At 40.5% G+C, this 20,420-nt stretch overlaps 1 protein-coding gene across 6 annotated transcripts in view; it reads left to right on the forward strand.

Annotated features, from left to right (window-relative positions):
- LOC126757601 (uncharacterized) overlaps positions 1-20,420 on the forward strand; it is a 135,920-nt gene that overhangs the window by 101,251 nt on the left and 14,249 nt on the right. For all 6 annotated transcript variants that reach the window (XM_050471618.1, XM_050471621.1, XM_050471622.1 and 3 more), the window contains 7 exons: positions 10,079-10,146; positions 12,190-12,325; positions 14,185-14,256; positions 14,381-14,525; positions 17,230-17,285; positions 17,361-17,609; positions 17,677-19,188. In XM_050471618.1, coding sequence (XP_050327575.1) covers positions 10,079-10,146; positions 12,190-12,325; positions 14,185-14,256; positions 14,381-14,525; positions 17,230-17,285; positions 17,361-17,609; positions 17,677-19,188 — 2,238 coding nt within the window. The remainder of the gene's footprint in view (positions 1-10,078; positions 10,147-12,189; positions 12,326-14,184; positions 14,257-14,380; positions 14,526-17,229; positions 17,286-17,360; positions 17,610-17,676; positions 19,189-20,420) is intronic.

Genomic DNA, 20,420 nt, shown 5'->3' on the forward strand with positions numbered 1-20,420 from the left:
GCCACAACTATGCGTTGTTGCTTTTGTTCTAATTTAATAACTGTTTGTCCAGCTGTAATTGAGGTTTTGTTGCCGCGAACGCGCGTAAAAATCACGGTGACGCGCAATTTAAAAAGTTAAAACTTTTTACCGTTGTTTATGCAGAAATTTTCCGGCTTTCGGCAAAGACACTTTTTACGTTGCATTTTTTTTTAATCTTTGCCAAAAGTATTTGTTTGTGAGGAACAATTTAACTTTTTGATTTTTGCGCTTGCCGTAATACGCCGTGAAATTTGGTGTTTTTTTGGCGTATTACTGCTGGTGTTTTCCGTGTTTCGCTGCCCATTGCGCGGAGGTGCTTTATAGGCGAAAATGCGCCGTCGTTTTCGGTTTAAAGTTCGAAATAAAATGAAAAGCGTGTGGCCAGCCGCACCACAACGCCAATGACATAGCGGCTGGTGCGCGGCCTGCGGCTGTGGCTGTCCGGCGGTGGCATCCGGTTGCGGTCGAGGTGTGCTGTGGCAAGTGTCGTGGGTCAAGTTGGACGGGCAGTGTGGTTGCTGAGCCTCACACCACTCACCTGAGATGCTTGCGGTGGCTAAAGTGACGCTGGGCTTATACACGCTGTAGTACTTTGTTCCGGTAGTGTTGTTGCTGTTGTTGCTGGTGAACTTTTCGTTGTAAACGTAGCAAAATAAGCGTGCGTAATTTTATTTATGTTTGGCAGATGATGTTATTGCATTTTGTATGCACAGCGACCAGCAGCCCATGTCACACACACACACACACACACACACACACAGCCAGCAAACAGCTGCCAGCCGCAAGCATGCGTTCACGTGCGCTCCAGGAATTTACACTTGCATATGTACTTGAGTCTCACGCTCCGCGACGGTGTCCTGCTTCGTTGTTGTATTGTTGTTGCTTGTTTGCCTTGTTTTTGTTTTCGACTTTTTCTTGTCGCTTTTTGGCATTTTAATAAACTTTTATTTTTCATTTAGTCAGCTTGTTCGGCAAGTGTGTAAGCAAACGAATGTTCACATGCACTCGTGTGACTCCACGAAGTGACATTAAGCGCTCGCCTTCTCTTCCCACTCCGCTCGTGCTGCTTCGCGCGCTCGTTGGCTCATACTCCTGTCAGTTTTTATTAGTAGTTCTTGGGGTCATAAAATCAGAAGGTGAACCGCGCTCGGCCCTCAGCCCTCATTTACAGTACTCTGGGTGTGTGTGTGTGTGTGAGTTCGGTTAAAGTTTACTGGCCATATGGCAAATGAATATTTGCGGTCGCTCTTAATTCACGTAAAAAACGAAATGAAAATAAAAATTTGGTGGAATAAAAATACCACAGCAGTGAATTTTCATTTAAAATTTTTGTCACTTTACGCGCTAAAAAACGTGTGTCCGCTTTCGGTTGCGCGGCTGAACGTCACGTGATGTGTAGTTTATAAAGTTGGTTTTATGTACTATTTACATATTTGAATGAATGTACCGTTGATCGCACGATCCTCCCATAAACCAGTTGACATGAAAGCGTTCAGTGTGGCCAGCCAGTTCAACCATATCATTTCCATTAAGTCGTACAGTGGTGGGGTGATTAAATCGCACCAGCACTGTTGCGCCTTTGAACCACTGACCAACTGTTTAACTACAGTCTCAACCATAAAATATTCACTCAAGTTGCTGTACATTGTTTCCTACAGTTTATGATAGATTGAAGTTAAGGTGGTCGTTGAATGGGTGATGTTTATCGGAAAAACAAAATTAAAAGTAGAATTCTCAAATCAAGTTCTGTATTGTGTTATACGCCTAGCTGCCACAGGCAAGATTTCGTTGCGCTATACCAAGAACGTCAAAGGTGGTCAATAAAAATCAACGAAATTTTTTTGAGACAGTTTGTCAAATTTTTGTTGAACCGAAGATCCATCAATTGCTATTAATATTATTTTTATCAAGCTATGAATGCCAATTTCGTTTGGTGTTGGCACAATAGGTTACGTTAGGTTATACTGACCAGCTGTCACGCAATACATGAACCTACTGGTCGTTAGTAATGCCAGAGGTTCAGTTTAAATTGACCTCAAGTATATGTCATACAGGACGTCAGCGGTTTTCGGGAGCCTCACGAGTGACTTGATATCTAACTTTGATACCTAACCTAGTGACTTGAACTACAATGCTCCTACATACGAGTTTTAAATAAAGCTCAATCGAATCATAAGAGAACCCAACCGGCTCGTATATGATGTCAGTGTTACTGCCGGTTATTAGGCCAACAACAATCGTCCTGCAGTCATTTCGAGACTGAGAGTAAAACGCTTACGTTTTTTTCTTGAGGGCTTGTATTGTTTTTAGTGACTTATGTATTACTGTACTGATTCGGTAGCCAGACGGTTGGCACATTAGACAGTCTCATCTCATCAGCTATTTCGTTTTCCCGGATTCTTTTGTGACTTGGAACCCAGTATATATGCAGCCGTTACATCCACTGCCGTTCTCCCTGCTTTTAAGGACATTCTCTGACGTAATGCGATGTAAGGTTATTGATTTAATTACCGCCTGTTTGATTTTTGCCACTCCCAAATGGCGATCAGAGAAACTTGAGCAAAAAGCTCCGTCTGGCAGATGGCGCAGTATTCCGGACGCTTGAAAGGTCGTCCTAAGATCCAGCTCCTTGCCTAATAGACTACAGCGCCAATTCCATTAGCCATTTTTAATAATTTTCACTCAAAATAAATAATCCGAATTATCATAAAACATTTCTTTAAGTATTATGCAGAGGCTTGGACGATGACACAACCAATGAGTCGACGTTACGAGTTTTCGAGAGAAAGGTTCTGCGAAAGATTTATATAATTTTTATGTTTTACATTTTTTATTCTATCTGGATCGGTGGCGAAAAATCAGTCCGTTTATATATACTTTTGGCCCTTACAGTCGTTCCAATTGCTAAACTTCCGAATCTACCCGATCCAGTCAACGGTCAAAGTGAGTTGCTCTCTAATTTCTAAGTGACATGATCTCTTATCTCTTTACCTCTGGATGTATCTTTTCTTGGGTAGGTCGAGCGGCTTCGGTTCTTGCACAAGCTGTATTTTGTACGCTTTCAATTTAACAATTTTTGGTCGTCAGGTGGCACATCTTAAAGGCACTATTCATGCAAAGTTTTATATCGTTGCTTTCATCGGTGTTTGATTTAATCCTTAAGTAATTTAATAGAGGCCACTAACCGCCGAGTTCTCACCTTCAGAAATGTTCCAGTTCTTAGGCAGCTAAGGAAGATTTTGTATGTGTCCTAGCCACGAGACACTTGAGCGCAGAATGAAGTTTAAGATGACTTGAAGGCATTTGATTGCGGTCAGGCGGCCTCCAAACACATACCAACTCAGTAACCATCCTTTAAAATACAGTTTTGGATTTTTGAAATAAAAACCATTTTTTATAAAATCAAGTTTCGGTCATTTAATTGCCAAATGTTAAAAAGCAAACTTAAAGTTAATTTCTCTATAACAATAAAGTAATAAATCGCCAGTGAAAACATTTGAGAAAATAATATCTCAAAAACACCCAATTGAGTTGCCAAAAAGCTTACAGAGCGGCGCGGTTGGCAGGATTCACTGCCGTATAAAGTCATATTCTTTGTGTCGAAAATCGAATTTTTCAGATATGAATTGCATGTATGTATGTATGTATACATATTAAGAATTGTTATTCAATTGCTGTACGTTGCAATGTTTCAATCGATTAGTGCATTCTTAACAATATAGCAAGCGATAAATCAAACGAATTGTCGGTACTTAAAGGCCAACTTTCTTCCTCCTTTGAGCATTACAGCCAAAAAAAAAAACCATGTGGAACTACATACACATGCATATAAAATGCATACATGCACATAAATAATAACTTTTGCTTATGTCAGCACGTAGCACATCCTATTCCGCCTATTACTCCTCATATTTCGTGGAGGTCAAACGAAGGATGCGAAAACGCGATTGCGCTGCCAGATGTTGGCTGGCGCGACCTTTCACTCAAAATAAAAATGCAAACGAGCATCGAATGTGATTTGTATAATAAATAAATATTCCTATTTCTCAATCAAATGGCTTGCTTACTTGCATCTATATGTGTGTGTGTGTGTGTGTGACCTCGGAAAAAATTCGCAATTGCCCAGGGGAAAACAGTGTCACCATCATAGAAAGTACGCTCTTTCTGTGTGGAGCGTGAGGGCTTGCGTTGAGTGCCCTGGGCGATTTACTCCACACGTTCAGTGGCGCCCGAAAAGTGAATTGCTCAGTGGATTTGAAACATATTGAGTGTTGTTGGGCGGCTGTTTACACTGAACTTATCAATTTGTTTGCCATTCTTGACGTTTTATGAATAATTGAAGTGTTTTGGATATTCTTGCGAATTTATCATTTCTCAATGCAATGCTGCCACTGCATGCATAGGCAGACATTCTTACAAGGTGATTTCCAAAGTAAACAGGACTTTTTGAATCTAGCGCCCCCTGGTGCCGCCATCTATATGTCGTCTGGTGCGTTCGAATCTGCTATCTTTATCGATTGTCCAGTGAGACATTTCATCGATTGGAAGTGAAGTTATTGCGTTTTAAGTGTCAGTATGATTATGTTATCGGTGCGAAAATGAGCTTCGAACAAAGAGCAAACAGTAAATTTTGTTTTAAAATCGGTAAAACTTTCATCGAAACGTTTCAATTGATGAAACAAGTTTATGGCGATGATTGCCTATCCCGTAGCAGAGTGCACGAGTGGTTTCAACGTTTTCAAAGTGGTCGTGAGGACATAAATGATGATCAACATTTGGGCCAATCAAAATCCGTGATCACCGGAAATTCCATCGAAACTGTACATGAACTCCTCAAAAATCAGCCGAAATTGAAATTCATGGAAATGGAATTGAACATCTCCAAAACATCGATTTATCGCATTTTGACCGAACATTTGGGCTTACGAAAGGTGTGTGCACGGCACCAAAAATTGCTCAGAATCCAACATTCGAAGGATATCGTTAAAGAGGTCAAAAAGGACAAAAAATCACATTTTAACTATTAACCATTCCCCGTATTCACCTGATGTGGCACAGTGTGACTTTTTCCTTTTCGAAAAAATGCATTTGTCCATGAAAGGAAAGTATTATGCAGTCCTGTTTACTTTGGAAAGCACCTTGTATTCAGCGGATGACTCATCCAATCGATGTTTTGAGTGCTCAAAAATGTTGTTTCAGTGGATGTGTGAGAGCTCGCATTGTCGTGGTGAAAAGTGATCCGTCTTCGGTGGTTGGTTTTCCTGATTTCTTGAAAGATAACAGAAAGAAAATGGTTACATATCACTCTGAACTTACTATTCTGCATTGTTCCGGTAGAATGGTTGCGACATGTCCAGTTTTTCCAAAAAAACGACAACCACAACAACCAACCAGTCGACTGCTCTTTACTTTCGGGTCTATAGGTGTAATGTCATAATATCATAGACGTGTTTCGAAGCACCGTTATCTTATTCTGTTAACATTTATCTCGATAAATCGAGCCTTTTTTGAGCGATTGACAAATTGTGTGGGATCCAAAGTGAACTATTTTTTTCACAGTCAAATGTTCATGCAATATTGAATATTAGCATACATTCCCACTAATGCCCATAATTGCCTCAATCTCACGTTAGGTCACATGACGAACTTGCAATATCAATTTGCGCACAGCATCAATAGTTTCCCTGATTTTGGACGACATTCTCGAAATTCGTCTTGGAGTGATCTACGATCTCCGTTGAATTCACCGTGCCATCGATAAACGCTGGTCCTTGATGGAGCTTCATCGCCAAAAATTGAACTTAGTTCATCTTATCATACACTCTTGAAGAGTTAATTCACGTCGAAGGTTGTAAAAAATAATCGCGCGAAAATGTTCACGATTTAATTCCGTTTTTTCAGTCGAGAAGAATGTTTTAAGTTACTGTAAACAACACAAATAGCGCTTGTATGTCAAAACGTTCTGAGCATGCATGCCTTCAAAAATGTCAAACTTTACAAGAAAATTGTGAGTTTCCAGATTGCAACACTAATGTTGCCAAATCCCGAAATATAAAGGCAACCGACGTAACGTAACATTTGTCGTTACATCTCATGTTTAACTAAGATATGTATTTACTTTGTTGTTGTTGTTTTATTCGAAGGATCGCAGTGAGCTTTCATCTCTAAACTTATAGTTGTAAAGAGCAGCGAAAGCTTTCCATATAAAAGCAGCCTCTAAATTTGTCTAGCTATCGAAAGCTGTGCTGATTTCACTTCAACGTCACTCACTGTAAATGCCCCTACTATGTAAATACTAATGTGCACTCATGACTCGGCAAATATGAAGTGTTCGTCAAGTGTCTTATTTTTGAGTGTCATAAAGAATGCCAAAAGCATATTTGACTAGAAAAGTGAAAGGCTCGAAAGCACTACCGTACTTTCTGTAAGCACCGCAAGCATTCAAGAGCTTAGCTGCAGCGTGTTGTCGCCTGCGATTATATGTGTGTGTATATGTATTTGTAAGGGCTTAGATTGCGGCAAAACCGCGTGCCACGTCTAATTCGATGAGCGTTGTCCTTGTTCGCGCACTTATTTCTTCTTACAGCCCGCATGGATAAATCGCTTACACATACACTCAAACATATACATGAATTATTTATATGTGTGTATGTGCTTCAATTCCCTATTTTCGGCGAATACTTCGCTTATAAATCGTTGTTTAGCATCCGCTCCTGCTTTTGCCACTAGTTCGGAAATATTTATGATGTATTTCATATGCAAAACACACACGCACTCGCACACATTGACAATGGCACAACATATGCTTCATGCGTCGCGTTCACTCGTCTTATGCTCCTCTTCCGGTTTCGCATTAAATATTCATGCGTTTCGGCAGTTGCTCCGCTTCGCCACAGGAGCGGCTGTCCAGCGTGGCTGTCGCAAGCCAAAAATTCCGGTGGCGTTCTCCGGCTGCGGCTCCGTATGTACATGCGTCCCTGTGTGTGTGGCGTTTGCCACAACAAATTGCCATGAATACTTGAATGCCAACCCTTTGGTTGCCTCTTAACTTTGATTTGTTGCGCGCGTTCTGCCTGAGAATTGTTGAGTGCGCACAGCAGCCTTTTCTTCTTCTTCTACTTGCTCTACTACCTCACCTTCGCGACTGCTTAGCTTGCGTTGCCACAGTTTCCCCACATGTGTGTGTGTGTGTGAGGTCTACACTTATGCGACGCTTAATTAACTTAAGTTTGATTTATAAAACCACTCACATTCGCCATGGGTGCGCTATAAAATTTTAGAGTTTTCCTTTTGTTTTGATTTACTTTGCGTGAGACTTCTGCCCGAATAGGTAATTGAAAGCGTTGAGCGTAAAAATTTAAATATTTGCTTAATATGATGCTGCTTACGTTAGGAATAACCCATATTTTGATTATGGTGGTGTATATACTTGTATTAATTGCATCCCGCCCTCTCTTTTTATACCCTGAACAGGGTATATTAAGTTTGTCACGAAGTTAGTAACACCCAGAAGGAAGCGTCGGAGACCCTATAAAGTATATATATACATATATAAATGATCAGTATGTTGAGCTGAGTCGATTTAGCCATGTCCGTCTGTCTGTTTGTCCGTCTGTCCGTCTGTCTGTATATATACGAACTAGTCCCTCAGTTTTTAAAATATCGTTTTGAAATTTTGCAAATGTCACTTTCTCTTCGAGAAGCTGCCCTTTTTTCGAAATGCCGATATTGGACCACTTTAACATACAGCTGCCATACAAACTGAACAATCGGAATCAAGTTCTTGTATGGAAAACTTTCACATTTGACGTGGTATCTTCACTAAATTTGACATGAATTATTGCTTAAAGTAATAATATAATCTCCGAAAAAATTGGATTGAATTCAGATCGGATTATTATATCATGTAGCTTCAATACAAACTGAACACATAGTTACTAAAAGAAATGCACCTATGAAGGGTATATTAGCTTCGGTGCAGCCGAAGTTAACGTTTTTTCTTGTTTGATTTCAAAATATTTAGAAATTACTCAACATTCGAAAACTTATTCTTTTACTTTACTGGCGTAGACACCGCTTTTGCGATTTTAGCCAATTGGATATTCCAAGCGTAGCCAGGTCCTTCTCCACTTGGTCCTTCCAACGGAGTGAAGGTCTTCCTCTTCCTCTGCTTCACCCGGCGGGTACAGCGTCGAATACTTTCAGTGCTGGGGTGTTTTCGTCCATACGTACGACTTGACCTAGTAGCCGCTGTCTCTTAATTCGCTGTACTCTGTCAATGTCGTCGTATATCACATACAGCTCATCGTTCCATCGAATGCGATATTCGCCTTGGCCTACGCGCAAATCACCATAAATCTTCCGCAGAATCTTTCTCTCGAAAACTCGTAATGTCGTTGCCATCGTCCAGGCCTCTGCACCATATAGCAGGACGGGAATAATGAGTGACTTATAGAGTTTTGCTTTTGTTCGTCGAGAGAGGACTTTACTTCTCAATTGCCTACTCAGTCCAAAGTAGCTCCCGTTGGCAAGAGTTATTCTGTGTTGAGATTGTTTGAGATATTTCGCTTTGTCCTCGTTCGCTAGAACCACAGACCCATTTGCTTCGCTTCCTTATCCATTCTGGATAAAGCAGAATTGAGGCCAATGAAATCAATAACATCTGAAACTTATTTGATATTTTGACGTAAGAACTTTTAATTGAGAATTAGGTTTTTTTCGATTATATTAATATTTTAAATATAAAAATATAGTCTATGGGATATAAGAAGGTAAGTTTACACAAAATTTCGTCAAAGAGTATTTGTTTTTTTTTGTACAAGATTAGAAAAAAAACCAGAAACTTGTTTTTGATGTTGCCTGGAAAAAGCTATAATACAAAAGTTGTCGATATCTTTATTACCTATAACTGTGCCATATAATTTTTTTCTATAGGACTCGTAATTTTGTCGAAAATCGAGATAAACCGTTTTGATACCTGGCCCTTTCCACTTCCCGACCACAGATCAACTGTAAATTAATTTTCTTTTCACTTTTATTATTTTAACTTTCGTTTCCAATGAGTTTTAATGTACATACTTAGAAGTTTTTGATTTCAAAATTCATCTACCCATGTCTAATTATCTTGTGCTCTCAGATGGTCAGATTTGAGGTTAGGTTAAGTTTCGTTGTTGATTACCACGACGGAGATCATGGAGATACAGCTTAGGCACTTGAAAGAATGGTTAGGACACAACCCGATTTGAGTGTGTGACATACATACATATACCTACTGGTCCTTAGTAAAGCCAGATAAAGGTTCTGTTTGAGCTGAAGCATTCATAATATAGGACGTTAATGCTTTTGTCGAAACTTAAGAGGCAAGAATTTAAAATGGAAAAAGTTATTCCTTATGTTGAAAGTGGAGAAACTTTTCCAGAGAGAGGGGGAATAAATCAGCGTAATCTAAGCTAGCCCATTTTGGAATGTGTGAGGCTCGACTAACGGGTAAACTTATCACTTGAGAAATGATATACGAAACACCATGTCGCATGTTTAAGCTTAAGGAACGTAATTTATCTTTGTTTTCCACATCACGTGAAAAATAGTCAGTGTCGTTTGAACTTTTCCTCAGATTTCATCAGTCTGTCAAAGCAGATAGTCTAACCACAAATTACAAAATAACGGATGAGATATCTTTATTATTAGTGAATGTAGCTTCTTTGGCCACATATATTCGTTTATAGCTTCAACTCTTTATAACGAAGAAAGCTATTGATAAATATACAAAGAACGATTATAAAAATTTAAGAGACTTTAATAAAAAATACTGCCTTGAACAATTTGTGTGCTCATACATACACACATGTCTACGTTTTTAAGAATTTAACTGTACTCAGTTGTAGACCCGTTATCTGCTTTTCGCCATAGCGTCACAACAATGATGTTCACAGAATAATTCCATGGCAAAGCTAATATTTTCTTAATTCTTGTGAGCTTATATTTACTTAAGTATATTTATGTTGTTGTTTTTGGCATCACAGCAAACATTTATAGAATTTTTTTTGCACATTTCCAGGAAATCGCAGCGATTCTTATCAGTTTTGATAAGCACAATGAGTGGCAATCCAAGGAAGTCAAAACCAGGTGAGTCAAGCCAAAAATTATTGCGTTGAATTATCTCGTACGTTGAGTGGACCCAAGCTGTATCGTAATGTACAGAAAAATATATGTATGTCTTTACGTATGTATGTATATGTGATAATGTACTTGTAAAGTTGCTACAGCCGCCAAGACGCATGTACTATATACCTTGTAATACCAAGTGTTTTGTGTCGATGGTCACTCAAGTCCATTTAAGTAAAAACTAAATATGTGTTTATTCCGAGGGGATTTAGAAAACATAATGCTCAAATGCTTATTATGCCACGGTCTGCTGTATATAGACATTTGCCTAAGTGTGGTAAGAGAAGAGTGCAATAGGAGTGAGGTGGACAGGGACAGTATCTTAAGGTTTTGTAAAAACTAGTGAAAGAATGCCTTGATCTCTTCTTCTTCTTCTTAATTGGCGTAGACACCGCTTACGCGATTATAGCCGAGTTAACAACAGCACGCCAGTCGTTTCTTCTTTTCGCTACGTGGCGCCAATTGGATATTCCAAGCGAAGCCAGGTCCTTCTCCACTTGGTCCTTCCAACGGAATGGAGGTCTTCCTCTTCCTCTGCTTCCCCCGGCGGGTACTGCGTCGAATACTTTCAGAGCTGGAGTGTTTTCATCCATCCGGACAACTTGACCTAGCCAGCGTAACCGCTGTCTTTTAATTCGCTGAATTATGTCAATGTCGTCGTATATCTCGTACAGCTCATCGTTCCATCGAATGCGATATTCGCCGTGGCCAATGCGCAAAGGACCATAAATCTTTGTCAGAATTTTTTTCTCTAACTCGTAACGTCGACTCATCGGTTGCTGTCATCAGCCTCTGCATAAAACGGGAATTATGAGCGACTTATAGAGTTTAGCTTTTGTTCGTCGAGAGAGGACTTTACTTTTCAATTGCCTTTCCGAAGTAACTGTTGGCAAGAGCCTTGAAGATCTCTTAGATGATAAAACTGCAAGGTGTTCCAGGACATACTTACATACATATATTCCCGGTAACTGTGAAGTAGATGAACTAGCCAGAACGCGCACCACTCTTCAATTATGTGGACTCCGATAAAGATGGGATGATATATGACTATCGCTACTTCTAAATATATAATCGTCAAGCATGTTATGGATTATAGATATATAGGCTCGGTCAATCCCAACTTGCTCAACAAGCAGGCAAGCGTTGCATGAATGGAATATGGGTCGCACATGCCGACTATTAAAGTTCAAAAGGAATGACATAAGGACTCTGGCAGCAGTGCAGTTGCCAAGAGGTAGAAGAAAAATAGACTACAGAGTAACTTCTAAGCGTTTGAAAGACTTTCTAAAGAAAGAAAATAATCGATGTCTCGGAACATTTAATACTGTTTGCATTGATGAATTTCAACAGGAGCACAAAGTGGTTCAGAGAAGACATTTGTTATGAGGGGATTTTAGTTCCGTTGGTTTCACATTGTGAATTCTAAAGGCCTACATGTATCATCAGACATCCATTCTACTTACCTACATGAGAGCTTTCTCTACAAATTCGGAAATTCTAGAGATTCTTATTTTATAAATACAGGTCTAAATAGTAGGAGTTCAACATAGCTTGCAACAGTTTTAACGACTTCGGTCCGAGTGAAGTATCTCGTTCCTTTACTCTGTAGCGAACTACTGAAGAGGAACAAGTTATTCCACATTTCAAACCGTAAGGATCATCAAGGATCTTGATGAGATACTACACATTTGTATCATATTCATACAAAATTTCCTTAAATGTTCCTAAATCATCGAACTCTCTCCGAGGTATTAAACCTCATTGGAAAGGTTGCTTACGGCTCTTCTTTTCTACTTCAATCCACAAAAAGTCCATGAGCTTCCATTGTCTACACTTTTGGGTTCTGTAACTCCCTCTTAACTATATTGTAGAGTTAAACATTTTTCGTCCCAGTCTCTTGAGTAAATTCTGAGCAAAATTAGAATTAGGCATGTAGGTATTATGTAAAAATGTATATATGTTTCAAAAGTTTTCACTTTATTAACCCGCTTCATCTATTTACAGACCGAAGAGCGGTTCGCTGCTGCTGTACTCCCGCAAGAAGGTTCGCTATCGTCGTGATGGCTACTGCTGGAAGAAACGCAAGGACGGCAAGACCACGCGCGAGGATCACATGAAGCTGAAAGTGCAAGGAACAGAGGTAACAGAGCTTTTGTTATTTATAGAAGTACATCAAGCTTTAAGTAGCCGTAAAAGGTTCACACTTTGTTGACGCTAATTTCCGCGTAAGCTTTGTTGTTGTACTTAGCATTAGCGTTTTTTTTTTGTTTGTTTATTCGGCGAGCCGGACAACACTTGCTGTGCAATTAGGCAATTAGAGCCAATTCCCTGCGCTTGCTTGTTTGGTTTCCTTCCTGCTTGACAGCTTTTTTGATAACCTCGGCCATTTTTTTGTTCGAATTTTTTCCACACACTCGCCGCGTCGGTTTGCTGGCGGTGTTGGCCATTTGTTGGCCACTTAAGAATGGCGTCGTCGTTAGTCAGACGCTGCCCTGAAATTAATTTACAAGATAATGAAAACAAAGCCAGCTACACAAGAGGAGTATTTAAGAAAAACTAACTGCTCTTTTATCATTTGCTTCTTTTTCATTTTCTTTAGATTTTTTTCAATGCTCGTTCGTGCTGGTGGCGACGGCACATGTGCAGCATACGTTGTGTCCTCGCCCCAAGGGTTGGTTAGCCGGTTAGCCTGTTAGCCGGTGTATCCATGAGTTATGATTTCCCGCCGGAAACATGCATGGAGTGACTGTTTGGCATTTTTTGCGTTACTGACGCCCTTTTGACACAAACTGCTCGTGGATATTTATATTTACTTTTGCCACTTTTTTTCGCCAATTTCGTGAAGTCCTTTTGGCAGGGGCCTTCTAGGATGGGATAAGCTGCTAATGCAATAAGTTAAGGGTTAAGTGTATTTACAAGTCTGAAGTGTATAAACTTGTCGAGCCATCAGCGAACTCACGCTCACGACCCTGGCACTGGCTGGAGTGGGATCGCGTCCGTGTTGTTGGTGGATCTTGGGCTACGGAAGAATAAAAGAAATTTCTTATAATTTCACGCCAATTTCTTTCAGTTATTGTCTTTGTTTTACTGCTCTGCCGATTGGCGTGAGTTTTGTTGTTTCAATTTTAAATGCCTTTGTTTGTGATTTCTGTTTTTTTTCTGCCGGAGTTTTTTTTCCCTTCTGCTTCTACATGCCATTGCACATTGCATTGCCAAGCGATTTTCTCCCTCTCTCTTCACCCCGCTCGCCTTCTAACACTCGTGTACGCGAAGCAGTATCAAGATTTATGATTTGTTTGAAGACGGAAGCGCCAAGACATTGGCTCTGCCCCAAGCCCAGTGTCTCACAAGTAAACGCCGGCACTTCGCCAGCATTGGGAAGCGATAAGCAATTGTTTTGCTGCTCTTAATGGTTGGCGAGAGCGGCGGTGGGAACTTCGCGTATTTTACGCCGTCTCGTTTGGCGGCATCAGCCGTCAGTCATCAGCGGGCGGCATCCAGTGCAAAAACTCCTATTTATCTTCTGGGCAAGCCAGTGAACGCGGCAAGTACAAGCGCTCGCGCGTGGTGTGGGACAAAATGAAAAATATTTCACATACGAAAGAAGGGTTGAACTTTGACATTAGGCGGCGAAGCTCTTACTCATTTTTATTAGTGTTTTTTATTTTACCGAAATTTGCCTACTCTACCCATTTTTATTATAACAGTTTTTGCTTGCTCACAGCGTGACTTTTCCTTAAGTCAAAACTAATTCAATTTCACTCACACTCCCCCCTGCTCTCCCGCTTCTTTTGCTATTTTTTCATATTCTAATTAAATGAATTTGTTTTCACCAATTTTGCAGCGAGATTTTAGTGCATTTTTATGTTGGTGTTTTTCTTAGACAAGCTGGCTTATTGATTCTTCGCATTTATGAGATAAAAATATGATATTTCTGAACTTTTATATATGTAAGTAGTAGTATGGAAATAATAAAAATATTGTTTTGCTTTTTTACAGTGTATTTATGGCTGCTATGTTCATTCCGCAATTCTTCCGACTTTTCATCGCAGGTGCTACTGGTTGTTACAAGTAAGCAGATCTCTATTCCTCAGTTACTATTCTTTGCTGTATTTCAGTAACCAAAAAGTGGCACATTAATCTTTTGTGATGTTGATTAAACCCTCTTTATTATTGTTTTATGTTATTTTATCAGAATCCAGATATCGTTTTGGTGCACTACCTGAACGTTCCATATCCAGATGATAATAAAATGGCTGTCATTGCTCCGAGCATAACACTGTGGGGCGATAAGAAAGAGTGGACGAAGGATGAGCTTGTCAGTCAACTTAAACCTATGTGTAAGTTAACAAATTATTCATTCTTATACTAAAAACCAATTCCAACTCGAAATTAAGGCAAATTGTCGAATAATACTTCTCTCTACTGTATAATAATACTCAAGTCACGAAAATATTGTTTTTTTTATTAATAGCGCTATTTTTTAGCATTTGGTGAGACAAGTGGTGCATAGTTGCCGGTCTATTAGCCATGTTCATACCGATACTTTGTACCTTCTAGAAAACGGAATATCCCTAAGTTGTGATTTTGAGAAACTCTGTTTAAAGTTGTCCCCTGCATGAAATGAGTTAGCTGTCTTGGCGGTCTATAAAGATCTGAAAACTATTAGACAAAATTATTACAATTTGAAATACTAGTTTAATAATTTTCATATATCATAATGAAAAAAAACCACGAAGAAAATATTTATCAAAAATATATTTTATAGAGTATTTTTGGAAAATTATTCAACTGAGAATGTTTGAACATAAATGCAAAATAAAACATCATACAACAAGATATGCTAGTCATATACTATACAATACCTAGGGCTGACCATTATTATTATCACTTTTTTTTACTTTTAGCTTTGGGGTCGTTCAAGTATTACGAGATGAATTTTAATACTCTTGCACAATGTTGCTACAGAGTTTAAGGGTTTTGTGCACCTTTTGTGCTAATTAGCTAAATCTAACTGATATTCAGGATTTTGAAACGTCCGGCTGACTTCTTTTTTATTGGCGTAGACACCGCTTACGCGGTTGTAGCCGAGTTTACAACAGCGCGCCAATCGTTCTTCCTCTTCGCCGTTTGGCGCAAATTCGAGATATCAAGTGCAGCCAGGTCCGTCTCCACTTGGTTACTCCGAGTCGAGGTCATCGTCTTCCTCTGCTTCCCCCGGCGGGAATTGCGTCGAATACTCGCCGAGCTGAAATGTTTTCATCCATTGGAACGACATGACCTAGCCAGTTGAGCCGCTGTCTGTTAATTCGCTGAACTAAGTCAATATCGTCGTATATCTCGTACAGCTCATCGTTCCATCGACGTATACCGTCGTTGCCAATGCGCAAAAGACCATAAATCTACTGTAGAACCTCGTAAAGTGGTTTTCATCCATTCGGACGACATGACCTAGCCAGTGGAGCCGCTGTCTCTTAATTCGCTGAACTAAGTCAATATCGTCGTATATCTCGTACAGCTCATCGTTCCATCGACGTATACCGTCGTTGCGCAAAAGACCATAAATCTACTGTAGAACCTCGTAAAGTGGTTTTCATCCATTATACGTCGTTGTCTCAATGCGCAAAGGACCAAAATCTACCAAAGGCCGCCGAACCTCGTATAGCCGACTCATCTGATGTTATCATTGTCCATACCTCTGGAACATGTAGCAGTTCGTCGAGAAAGGACCTTACTTCTCATTTGACTACTCAGTCCGAAATAGCACTTGTTGGGAATAGTTATTATCCATTGGCTTTCGACGTTGTTGTTGCTGTTAATGCTGGTTTAAAGATAGACGCAATTATTAACGACTTGAAGTCGCGGGAGCCAAGTCGGCCGTGCGACGACTTTTTGTTTGATGACAGGAGATATTTCGTCTTGCTCGAATTATTTTATACAGCGGTAGATTGAAGAAGTCACCCAAAAGTGAGTCGCCTTGTCTGAAACCTCGTTTGGCAGAGGTCCTTCCCGATCCTGACGGAGCCACACTGATGAGGTCCAATAAGTTTTTCACGGTGGGCTTTAATATTTAACACCGTATGGTCGATAGTATCTTATATGGCTTATTCCACAGTAGTTGACGCAGATTGTCGGGTCTTCATTTTTGTGGATTGGGCAGAGCACACTTAAATTTCAGTCGTCGTCCATGCTTTCGTCCGACCATGTTATACAAAAAAGGTGATGCATGCTCCTTATCGAATCTCACCGATATTCCCTGAATAAAAGATCATCCCCTCCGCTTTGTTCTTCAGACGGGTAATTGCTATTCGATATTCGCTTGGGGAACCGGGTTCCCCATCTCCAGGTGTGATGTTCTCACTGAAATTCAGCGGAAAAGTGTTCCCTCTATAATTTAAGTATGGTCTGGGCATCAGTCACTAGATCACCTCTGGGGGTTCTTCAAGAGTATGCTTCGGTCTTGAAACCTTCGTTCTGTTGTGTCCTTTTCATTGAGGGTGTTTTTTGGTGGCGAGTGCCAAGCCTAGCACAACTCTAGGGAGGCTTGATTCGCCTTCTCACTTTTGCTCGCCTTCAAACGGATGTTTTTCGTCAACACAGAGGATACTTGGTCTAAAACCGGAAGTCAAGACTGCTTGAGTCATATGTAAAAAATCGTTTTTGTCCATTCCCAAGTGAATGGCGCTCAGAGAACTTTCCTCATATGCGTGAACTTCTACGCATGGCCCCAGTCACTGGCTGACTTCATTCCTTATATATAAATAAATGCTAACAGCCATTCCGTTTCTCTGCCCCCAATTAATGGAGTATAATTTTCGCTGAAGGGAAGTAAAATATAATTGTAAAACTATGGGAGTCTCCCTTTACATAAGCTGTAAATTGCGTAATTGTTCTGAATCGTCTTCCATTCGCCCGGCTGATTAGCAAATTACAAGCCGAATCCTTGACAACAGTATAATAAAGATATTTTAAGGACCCTTAGAAGCTTTTGATAAAGCAGACCACATATGTTACATATATTTCTAATTTGTATTTTCCGTTTAGTATCCACGGTTACTTCGGATGATGACTCTGATTCCGGCAATGACATAGAAATATCGGTGAGTGCCATCCTTCATACAAATGCGAGTTTTGTTTTATTTTGCTAAGAAAAAATAAATAAATTTGTTCCAAAGACTGCCGAGACCGTCGAATCATTGGTGTGCCAGTTGATGGAGAAGCAACGTCTTTCACGGCAGGCGGCCTTGGTCAAGCAGCTGGACTGTGGTTGTGGGGATGCGTCGTGCGCCGACGGCAAAACTTGCTCGCATCCGGTAATGCGGCGGCCTACGCTATTGAAATCGGTTAGCGAGAAGCGTCTTAGCATTGGCGATGGCTATGGTCCGGGGGCGAGCGGTACGCCGAATGTTGTAGTTGGTCAAAAGGTGGGTTATAGGGTTTGAAAATTATAATTTTATTGTTTATGTTTTATTTATTCTAATTTCATGATAGCTTTACTCGCGTTGGTCGGAGCGGCGGCTACGCGATGGCAGCGAACAACTACATCATCAGTATTCGGGCAACCATCATATGCAACAACAGACTTTGCCGCAGGAGTCGGCGATTAAATTCCAAATCATTCCACCACAACACAACGAACAACAACAGGCTTCCTATCATCAACAACAACAACAACAGCAACAGCAGCAACACTATCGACAGCTGACTGCGCGAAACAATATGCTCTTACAGCAGCAACAACAACAACAACAGCAACTGCATCATCAACAACAACAACAACAACAGCATCAGCAATCAAATTTCAATCAAAACTCATCAACAATTTCCAACAGCAATCATAACAATCAATTAAATTTGCAACGATTTGTAGGTAATAACGGCACCAACCACAGCCACAGCCACAACAACAGCAGCGGCAGCAGCAGTAATAATGTCAACAATGGCAGTAATAATAATAATTCACATGTAAATCATCGCTTACGAATTGCAAAAACAACAATAACAGCTACCTCGGGGGCTGCAGCCGCTGCGGCCATCATCGAGCAGCAGGAGGGGCGCGTGATGGGCCTGCATGAGGATGAACTAATTGGAAACCCCAACCACGCGCCGTTAAATGCCCATGGCACCCTTAACCGCAGTGGCAGCTTTGGGAGTGTTGGTGGTGGTGGCAATTGTAGTCAATTAGTGTTGACACCTCACCAGCAACAACAGCAACAACAACAACAACAGCAAAATGTAATAAATAACAATAGCAATTACAGCTTCAATAAGCATCAGCAGCAACAACAACAGCAGCAGCAGAAACAAACTGATGCACACACTTCGTCTACTTCTTCCACACAACAACAACAACAACAACAGCAAGATTTTTACAATCGGCTGCAGCAACAGCAACAGAAGCAAACAACGAATGACATAAATATGTCCTCCGTCTCCAATTCTTCCTCGCAATCACCACAACAGCAACAACAACAACATCAGCAAATGCACCACCCACATGCACATTCGCAATCTCAAATGCACACACACCAACAACAGCAACAGCAGCAGCAGTCACAACAATCACAGCAAGAACAACAATCAGCAAATACAACGACTCTGAATATTTCCTCGACGACATTTTCATCGACATCATCGCCGTCGTCGTCCTCCTTGTCGACAGTGGAGCCGATGTGTATGTCGCCGGAACATCAGCCGTCGACACCAGTGAGTCCAACCACGCTAGGTTTAAGCAGCAATAGTGATCCCTTGCAGCAACATCAAAAACAACAACAACAGCAAAACTCAACTTCTTCGGCGAATATGGTGGGAGCTGGTACATTGGCAACAACCTCACCCTCGTCTCAGTCGATTATGAATGATAATGTGGGTCATAATAAACATGCGACCATTGGCGACACATTGGCTGCCGAGACCACAAGAGTTGATGAAAATTTAATTGGCGAAAATGCCAGTGAACTGGACAAATTCGATTCGCCTGCAGAGGATGACGATGCAACGGAGGTAAGCTAATCTATTCGATTGTGATTTTGTTTAAGTTCCTACACTTAGTATCCGGGAAGTCGGAGTACGGTTAGACAATTAGATATTTAACACATTGTTTTGAATTCATCCATAGAAATGAGAGCAGCCCGAATCGTATTTGAATAAATAAACACACACCATCTGGAAGTAGGTTTCATGTGCGCTTTTTTTTTTAAATATTGCTCTAAACCTTATAAAGAATTTAGGGAAAAGATGTTGACGATGAGGAATATGCACATGTTATATAAACATGAGTTAATGTTTGTAATGTAGATTCGACTTTCGTTGGAACGTGGTACGTTTTTAAAATAGATTAATCTAAATATTTTTGGGTCGCTTCAGTAAATACATAAAATCGTTTGGCTAGGTCGTTAGTAAACGTCAGACCAACTGCAGTAAAAGTGGCTAACAATTTGTCTTTGCTGTTTCGATTGGGGCTTCTTGTTGCATGGATTTCTCCAACCTCATTTCTCGAGGACTTGTTTGGAAAGATATAAACCGCAAACCTTAAGGGTTCAAATAAGGCTATAGAATAAGTAAAGTCATTTGAAAGTGCAATCTTTGGCATATATTTTTAAGATTATCATTCAAATGTTGGCCGCGGCTACGTCTCAGATGGTGCATCCGTTGAGTCTAATTTTCAATGACTCGTTCGAGCATTTCGACTGGTAACTGGCGATTGACACACGTGATGTTTTGCTCCAAGGCCTGAATCAAAGCGGGATTGTCCGCATAAAGTTTAGGCGTCAGAGATCCTTGCAGTCTAACGGTGTGATTGATAACAAACAATCTTGGTGGCCAATCGACCGAGTGAAAATGTGAAATTATCATCTCACCGAAGTGTTCTCTCAATAAATCCATTGATTGATGCGATGTGTGGGAAGAGGCGCCGTCTTGTTGAAACCAAATGTCGCCGAGATCACGAGCTTCAATTTTAGGCAACAAATAGTCGGTTATCATGGCCCGATAACGGTCGCCATTGACGGTTACGTTCTCGTCTGCATAATTTTTGAAGAAATGTGGACCGATGATTCCACCGGTGTACAAACCGCTGTAATTTCTGGATGAAATGGAAAGTCTGGAATCTCTTCAGGTTGCACTTCGTCGCGAATGAGGCAATTTTGCTTATTACATACCCATTGAACCTGAAATGGGCCCGTTCAGCGATGAACAAAACTTGGCTCAAAAACGTTGGATCTTCTTATACCTTT

This window comes from Bactrocera neohumeralis, chromosome 4, assembly GCF_024586455.1.
Source record: "Bactrocera neohumeralis isolate Rockhampton chromosome 4, APGP_CSIRO_Bneo_wtdbg2-racon-allhic-juicebox.fasta_v2, whole genome shotgun sequence".
NCBI classification, from domain to species: Eukaryota; Metazoa; Arthropoda; class Insecta; order Diptera; family Tephritidae; genus Bactrocera; species Bactrocera neohumeralis.